Here is a 9,000-nt window from a genome sequence, read left to right on the forward strand (position 1 = left end):
TGAGTTCTTAACATCTTTAAAGATCATTATTTTGTAAAAGACACAATACAAAAGCAGGCAAGTCTTCAAAGAGTCACTAAAAATAGAACATGCTCTCTCTCTGTACTGTACTGTACAGACTTTGAATGACGACGCTGGGACACGTTGAGCGGACGGAAGCGAAGAGCTGTACACGTGGAGGCAACTTGTGCTGCTTTGAAATGCTCACTCATGCATTTACAACATTCTTCCAACAGAGACGGTCGGCATAATTCACAGTCTTGTGGGATTTCACTCGTGTCATTCTCTGTTGGATGTGAAAAAAAAAAAAAAGGCCAGTCCAACGCCTACCAGGAGTCATGGTGTGAAGAATGATGTTGAATATTGTTCGTGGATCAACCAGTACATTACTGTGCTTGTTAACTTGTCAACATGACTTCTTCTTGTCATGTTAAATAAGGCAGGAATACAAGTGAGGACGACTCGCACGTCTGGTTTCTTTCTTCAAAGGAATAGTTTTGGGGGAATCAGCGTATTTTTACTTCTTGATGAGAGTTTGATGAGTGGATCAATACCATACAGTAAATAAGAAGCTATCACAAGCAGCTGGTTAGCTTAGCTTAGCACAAGGACTGGTAGCAGCTAGCTAGCCTCGCTGTTTCTAAAGATAACAACATCTGCCCACCAGCACCTCTGAAGCTCACGAACACTTTATTTGTTTCGTCTGCACAAAAACCAAAGTGTAACATGACACACTTTGGTTTTTGAAGAGATTCAAATGAGATATGACATATTAATACGTGAGCTTTAGTGGTGCTGGTGGGCAGATTTTGTTCACTTCAGAAAGAGCCAGACTTGCTAGCAGTTACCAGTCGTTGTGCTATGCTAAGCTAACCGGCTGCTGTTATACAAATACACAACAGACAGCTAACTCTCGGCGAGAAAATGTTTCCCAAAATGTCAAACTATTCCTGTGACCTCAACAGTTGTCTCCTGATGGCCACAACATGAACAGATTATCTGCTCAGACAACCTTCAATAATCCCGGCGGTGAACTTCTCAGCCCAGATAATATTGAGAGGGTCTATTCAATTCCTTCAATCACAATATTTAGTAAAAAAAACTCTCAAACAGAGAGGAACACAAAAGGAGCACGACTGTGTGGTCTGATGTTGTACTTTCTTACTTTTATAACTTCAAAACACGGGATCATCGTGTGTGTCTTTGTGCTTGGAGAAACCTTTTAACAGGCACTTAATTAGGATCATATTATACGATGTCTGTGCTTTAAATAGGTTTTGGGTCATCAGCTGGCAAACTGAAGGGTCGAGACAGAAGACACAAGGCGTCTCGTTGTCGGCTCATCCTGCACGGGAACGTCTTTCTGTGCGCCCTGTACGTGATGACAAGGAGATAAGAAGGTCTGAAGACTGCTGCTAACATGCAAACAACACGGCATGTCAACGCTTTGTCTGTAGGATCCATTGATTGGATCATTTGGAGAAAAAAAAAAAGGCTCCATGCAGAGGCAGGAGTTCAGGAGGTGCAGGATAATCGCTGAAACGCACACATTGGTGTTCTCGTCAGCTGATCCTGGGTCAGCGTCTCGGTCACAGCTGGGCAGATGTGGTGCTTCCGACGGTCCGATGAGCAGATCACATACACGTCGCTCCCTCTGGAAGACAACCGAGCTCCTTCTCAATTCTACAGCGCAGGTATGTATACCTGCAGGTACAGGCAGACAAATGCAGACGGAGGAAGAATTAATGTATTACAATGCTATGTTCTGTAAGCTCATAACAGCTGGGGAACATGTGGAAGACTTTGTCCGTTAGAGGCAAAACAGAAAGGAGACACAAGATGCTTTCGTGGAGAATATAAAGTATTACTATTCTCTTGTACCTTCTCCTGAGTTTCACCACCTCTCTGTCCTCCTCCTCCTTCAGTTTGGTGATGAAACTCTTCAGCACGGGCATTTCAAACTTGATATACTGCGCCACCTGGTGGAAGGGAGGAGAAATGAGCACATAAATATAGGAGACACAGAAGAGAGGAGTAAGACATGTTCATATCTCCCGTCACAGTGAATATGGTGATTTACATCATACGTGACTTCTTCTCCGAGGTCTTCCTCCATGAGGAACACCTTGCAGACCTGCTCACACGGGCCCTGCATGATTCTCAGCACCAGAGGATAGTCACTCCGCTTCAGCTTCACACGCTCTGAAAACATGGACACGTCCATCAAAAAGGTATCGATTAACAGGGTTTACTTCGTCGACATTTCTTTCTCTTCACAGGAAACAAACTGAATAATTCACACTCACCTCCGCTTGTGTGGACGAGGTAGAGCGCAAAATCATCGGGGCTGTTTTCGATTTTGAACTTGTTGAGGAGAACTCGAAGCACCTGCGGTGTCCTCATGCAGCTGTTGATCCGGACATTCGTCACTGAGCCGAATGCAGGGGTAAACACCGACGTCTGAGAACAGCAAAAGACAGGAATTTATTTTCCTCTATTACTGTACGTGTCCAGATACACACACATCGCTGCTGCCACATCCAGCACGCGTTTAAACGTAGCACACAGACTCTCTGAATATGTTTTTCAGACTTCACCTTGTGGTTGTAGAAGTGTCCGTTGATGGAGAAGCGATGGCGTCTGATCTTCCTCTGGTCGCTGGGTGAGCGCCTCTGGCCCCGTCTCAAGATGCCGGCATCGCTCTTCGTCCTGAGCAGCTGAGCGGAGCTCTCGCTGTCCTCTGTCCAATCAGACATAACATCAGCTATTATTCAGTGATATTTAGACTCATCTTTAAATGAAGTTGTGGTGGAAGCAGTGCTCAGATCTTTTAATGAAGTAAAAGTAGTGATACCACAGTGAAGGAACACTCTGTGGCAAATACAAGTCTGTCAATTAAAGTTTTATTTGAGTGAAAGTACATAAGTATTCCCATCAAAAAAAAAACCTAGTACCAAAAGTAAAAAGCAGGACGGTCATTTTCAGAATATGTACTTTTAAAAGTGGAGCAAAAAGGAGTATTTCTAACATTCAGGTAAAAACAGGATGAAGCAAATATGAGAGACCGATCACTTCTTATCTCACTGTTGTCAGACGCAAACCCTCTGGACCATCTAAAGATAAGGCTTTAATTCCTCTCCACCTTACAGTGATGTCATGCTTATACAAAGCAGCTGAGGGTTAATTAGAGATTTGGTCCACAGTGTTTATTTTAAACCTAAAGTTAATTTGATCTTAACACAACGTTTCTTTTTTTGTCTTGGGAGCTGATGAGCCAACACAAATAAAAGAAGTGAAAAGGTATTACTTAATGACTCAGCGGTTTCGGCGTTGGTATTGATGTATGCATGTTGTGACTCACCTTCTTCTGCCTGTTCTTCCATCACATCCGAGTCCTCTGGTTGGCTGTCAGGTGGCGTCACTTCCACTGTGGGCGGGCTCTGCTGTGTCGTCTGTTGATCATCTGTGCTGTTGGGGGAACTTAAAAAAAAACAAAAAAGACAGACGAAGAGACTGTAAAGATACAACCAAAATACTTTCAAACTGTTATTCTGGCTTAAGATACATATTTTTCTTTGTTTTAGACAAAAGTTACAGTGGAGTCATAAGGTCAACAGCGTAAGAGTGGAGGAACAACATCTCCATAAAAACACTGTTACGCTGTTATTATTATTAGACCTCGTTAAGCAGCAGACGTTTGTTAACCACTTACGCACCACACACACGTCTCCGTTGGTCAGTTTCAGCTTGTGACAGCTGTTCCTCATTATTGATGCAGTTTTTCATGATATGTGAAAGTATTTCCTTTCATATGTAAAGTAATGTTACTTTATTTTCAGACTGAAGCATCAGCAACACCAGCACGGATAATTTGGCCTCTTTGGGAGCTCTGTGTTTGAGAGGTTGTCTGTATGTTGCTTTCAAAACTTGCAGTATCAAAACCTGATAGCCGGAACTTTTTAGTTGCTGCAAACTGTTGTCCAACCTGAGAAAAAGCAACTTCACAGCTGTGTGAAGGCGATTTAGATACTTTCATGAAGTGTTGATGTTATTTTGTCCCTACATGTCCGTGAGGCCTGTTTTTAATGGAACAAGAATACTTCTCCTGATGAATGAATACAGAAAGGGGCTTCAAGCCTATCGACGCTAATTGATCTGCGGTCCCCTTTGTCTCTGGACCGTTGCCAATAGGATTTAGCAAACTGTGGAAATCAATTATCTAATTCAACCTAGACATAATCCATATCTGACCCCTGCTGACCCGCTGTGCATCACCATTTCCGGTCATCGAGGCGTAACTGGATCCGTCCGGACCTCTTACCCTTGACTGTCCAGATTGCAACCCGAGTGCCAGGACGTGGAGGAGGGGGGCGGGCGGATCCGCTCGTGGTCATCCTGCATCTGAAGCCTGATTGGTCGCCGCAGGCCCCAAAAGATATTCAGCAAGCCCTCGACGATCAGCTCCCCCTCTTCCTGTTGGGAGAGAGGAGCCGTGGTCAATACACACACACACACAGAAATATATATATACATCAACACACACTCAATGGGCCGTTATTACCCCTCTGGGATACAGAGCATAGGGCACATTAAATTACAATTGACAGAGTAAATTGGTGACAGGAAGGCAGACAGACAGACGGTAGTGAAAGTGCTTCTGTTGAAGAAACATTAAAATACACACACACACACACACACACACACACACACACACACACACACACACACACACACACACACACACACACACACACACACACACACACACACACACACACACCTCTCTGTGTCGGAGCTGTAGGTTCTGTCCTTCATAGTAGAGGTTGTACGTCTTCAGATGTGAGAGGACTGTTGCCCTGGAGACAGAGAGGAGGAAATGCTGATTTCACATATTTGTAGCCCACTTATGTAAATACATGTGTGTATCATGTGAACTACATTCTACAAAGCATCAGATGTGGGTTGATTGATGCTGTCAAGGCAGCCTTTGAAATAAAAAATAAATCTTCTTTTAGAGACTAGAAATATGCTCGAAAAAGGCGACAGTGTGAAAGAAATGAAAGAATCCCGATTTGTCTGGCTGTCTGACGGTAACATGCTGAGTTGGCTTTTTAATGTGTTTCAGACAGAGAACACAGTATCTTCACAACAGGACTGTCGAGTCAATTACATCTTTTGAAATGTTCTCTTTTGGTGATCATCTTGGTCGTTTTATAGCGAGCTGTAGTACTCACGTATACTCAAGTCAAGTACTGACATACTACATCCTTAAAGGTTCTCTACGAGGTATTCAGAGCATAACTACTGACTCCACGCGGCTCTCAACATGGCGACGGCTCACAGCTAACGTCGGTAACCGCGCTAACGGTGCGAATTGCGGCAAAAGTGCTGACAGAGCCAACAGTGTTGACGTGAGGGGGAACCGGAGGACGGGCGTTGTGCTTCCGCGACGACTGCTGGGGGGCGTTTTCAGCAGTAACCGTATATTAATGCTCTGAATATTGTACGAGAAGCTTTAAATAGATCAATAAATGCTTGTATGCCTCGTAAAAGGTCAGCAGTGAAGCAAAGCACGCACACGTTTGCAGATAGACGATAAAAGTTAATACAGGGTAAGAAGACAGTTCTATGCAGATGGTTTTGAATCCTTACTTCCTGATGAACTTGTTCTCTCCAATCTGAACCCCGTACTCTGGATCATCCATTCTCAGTCAGCATGAGAGGAGCTGGGACACAAACAAGCAACACAGAGAGTTAACACAGTTTCTCCCTCTGTCTCATGACTCCTCATGACCGGCCGGCTGGAGAGGAGGAGGTGAGGAGAGGGACCGCAGGAAGAGGAGGAGGAGGTAACGCACACAGTAAACAACGATCACAGATCATATCTAGTTTCCTGTCGATGCTTTTTTTTCCGTTCAAGAGACAGATCAACTCACAGTGAACAGTTAAACCAACGCTACGCAGTCACAACATCTGGTGTGTGATGGAGGAGAACAGCTGCTCTCTTGCTCCTCTTTCCTACAGTAAATCTTCTTTCCTGTCACCCCTTTGACTCTCTTGCCTCACGTCTGTGTCTCTCCGCACACATGCAGCTGTTTAAAAAAATGGCACCCGGCCATCACCACGGAGGCCTTTTCCTTCGCTCTTTGCTGAATGTTGGTGTGTTTGTCCTTGTGTATCAGCAGAGGAGGAGGGGAAGAAGCCCCCCCCCCCCCCCCCCGACAAGGAGACGAACAGGTGGAGGACACATGTGCCACCCGCACAGCCTAATCATTACAGCTGCTTAAACATTCATCTGTGAGCACACTATCATATGTGTTTATCTAGCCATCATAGATGTGTCTATACACACAGACGTGCTTCATAGCTGATCCAGGAGGATTTAACAAACTCTATAAACTTAGGATGCGTTTTCAAGTTCAGCTCCTAAACAACACATCATTTACATTTGTTGTGGACCATCTTTGAAGGTAGCCGTTGCATTATTCCACCACTTTGTTCCAGACTGAAATATGTAACAGAAATATTGAATGGATTGCCATGAAATGACATGGTCATGGTCCCCACAAGATGAATCCCACTGACTTTCATCTGTCGCCAACATGTGGTTGAACATTTTACAAATTTTAGTGAAATATCTCAACAACTACTTGATGGATAGTTGTGGAATGGTGTTAATGAGTTTGCTGATCCTGACTTTTGCTGTAAATGTTTAACTTATCCAGTGAAACATCTCAACAACAGCTGGACGGACATTCAGACATTCATGGTCCCCTGACAATATATCCAAATCAATTTTGTGATCTCCAGACTTCAGAGGCCCTCTAGGGGCGTCATCAGATCAAAACCCGTCCGGTGCTTTGTTGGGTTTATGACCTGATACCTGCAAACACGAACTACAATCCAATCAGCCTGCATTTTGTGCTTAATGCTAATCAGCGATTGTTAGCATGTTAGCAGGCTGAAGCTGTTAGTGCCGCGTATTCCACCACAGAGAACATCCAGTCTGCATTCATCTTTCAATGTTATATTATTGTTGGAGCAGAGCACATTCAGCGCCTCATAACATAACTCACAAAAGTAACGTGGTATAAATGTCAGTTACAAGAGTACAAAAGATCATACCGTAGTGAAGACTGTGTGATGTTGTTGAGTCACCAGAGACAGCTGCAGATGTGGAGAGAGAGAGAGAAAGGTTAAGAGAGGTAGACTCTGTATGTATCCTCAGGTATTAGCAGTTTTGTCACTCAGGTGTCGGTATCAAACGACTTTTCTTGTGAGTCTGACAGCGAACAGACGATGAAGAATCGGAGGCGTTTAAAAGGAAATGCTCCCCTTCCGTTGAATCACTTCCTCCTTTGCTCAGTCAGTCACACAGGAAACTGACACTGGCCCTGACACGGCCCGAAACTTCCTCAATTCAAGCAGCGCGGCAGTACTAACATGCACACCCAAGCAAAGAGTTCACACACACACACACACACACACACACACACACACACACACACACACACACACACACACACACACACACACACACACACACACACACACACACACACACACACACACACACACACACACACACACACACACACACACACACACACACACACACACACAAAATTGTAATGTAGCAGCTTTAAACACACAGTGCTGATAAATAAACCGAGCCTGTCAATCACTGATATAAATGTGTTCAGCTGTTGTGGGCGAATTAAATATTAAACACCAATCAGCCCAGCCCCATCAATATTTCAGCGGCTGTATTAGCCCTGTCAAGCGCTCGAAAAGATCAAGCGTTCAGCTGCACAATGGAGACCATTAGTCTTTAATACGGCGGCCGTGGTCACTGGCTGGCGATGCCGGCGGTCGCAGACGGACATGTGGCCGACTGTCAAACCGAAACAATGTCGTAATTGTGTCTTACAAGACCAACGGGAATTTTAAGTCAACTACCTCGACAACTGATAATGAAATCGACCGCTTCCTGACGTTACCACAGGAACCGAAGATCAAATCTGACATTTAACCTTTAAAGCTGCTGCTGGAGTATCAATGGCTGATGTACTAAATGTGAACCCTGTTCAGTGTGTGCGGTTGGGGAAAGTTTGCAGAAAAAAAGGCTTGATGAGTGTGTGTGTTTTTGACTTTGTTCTGAGGGGATTTTAGAGGTTTTCTTCAGCTCAAGATCTCAGTCTTCTCACTCGCCTTGAAATGTTTCAAGAAAGACTAGTGCCAATACGATAATAATATTTGTTTCTTAGCAACATCTCAAATGTTAGATGTTGTACAAACAAGCAGCTGTTCAAAATACCTTCAGGAACTCTCTGAAGAAAGAATAAGCAAGAGACCATGAATCTGAGCAAACATTCGATGCCAAAACAAAAGAAGTATTGAGAAAATGACAAGAACTTCAGAGATACTGCTGTCATGAGCCACACGGCCTCCTATGCAACCCCCCCTTTACCAAACACCTCCACCGTGACCTTTTACCTCCACCATGACCTTTTACCTCCACCATGACCTTTTGTACACCATGTTCAGCGTCTCCTCCAGAATCGAGCCCGTAGAATCGTTAGAATTACCTTGACGCTTCACCAAAACGGTTCCAAACCAGTGAAAGCTGTTAGTCCGTTATCACCAGAACACCTCGTCTGTGTGCAAATTATTTCCGTGACATTTAGACTGCAGAAAGAGCCTCCGTCTCTCTTTGTTTTGAAGCTAACAGCAGCATCTGAATGCAGTGAGACTGACCCCGTCCTGTCTCCGATCAGGGAGCTCTTCTGCTCATAATGTAGACCTCATTGACTCCCTGAATCCCCCCGTGTCTCATTACAACATCAGCAAATACTCAGCCTTCGTCTTCCCCTCTGCCTCATTCGCCTTCATCTGCTCAGTTTTTTTTCATAACACAGTAACTCCATTTATTCAAATTTTTTCTGATTAGGGAATTCTTTCCTCTCTGCTGTCTGGACTGTTTTTACCATTTAGCTTTCT

The 9,000-nt window shown here is 44.2% G+C and overlaps 1 protein-coding gene across 2 annotated transcripts; it reads right to left on the reverse strand.

Annotated features, from left to right (window-relative positions):
• rassf2b (Ras association domain family member 2b) lies at window positions 1-7,226 on the reverse strand. 2 transcript variants are annotated; one of them, XM_079160942.1, is made up of 10 exons: window positions 7,126-7,226; window positions 5,653-5,726; window positions 4,781-4,856; window positions 4,322-4,473; window positions 3,362-3,480; window positions 2,598-2,740; window positions 2,307-2,460; window positions 2,081-2,202; window positions 1,882-1,979; window positions 1-1,704 (listed from the first exon to the last, which is right to left on the reverse strand). In XM_079160942.1, exons 2-10 carry the CDS (start codon window positions 5,703-5,705, stop codon window positions 1,635-1,637), a joined length of 987 nt encoding a protein of 328 aa, XP_079017068.1. In that variant the 5' UTR covers window positions 5,706-5,726; window positions 7,126-7,226; the 3' UTR covers window positions 1-1,634. The 2 variants fall into 2 exon arrangements, with proteins under 2 accessions (XP_079017068.1, XP_079017069.1); XM_079160943.1 differs by lacking the exon at window positions 7,126-7,226 and having other exon boundaries at window positions 5,653-5,751.
• Window positions 7,227-9,000: the final 1,774 nt, after the last annotated feature.

The sequence above is a fragment of the Pholis gunnellus genome, assembly GCF_910591455.1.
Source record: "Pholis gunnellus genome assembly, chromosome: 6".
Lineage (NCBI taxonomy): Eukaryota > Metazoa > Chordata > Actinopteri > Perciformes > Pholidae > Pholis > Pholis gunnellus.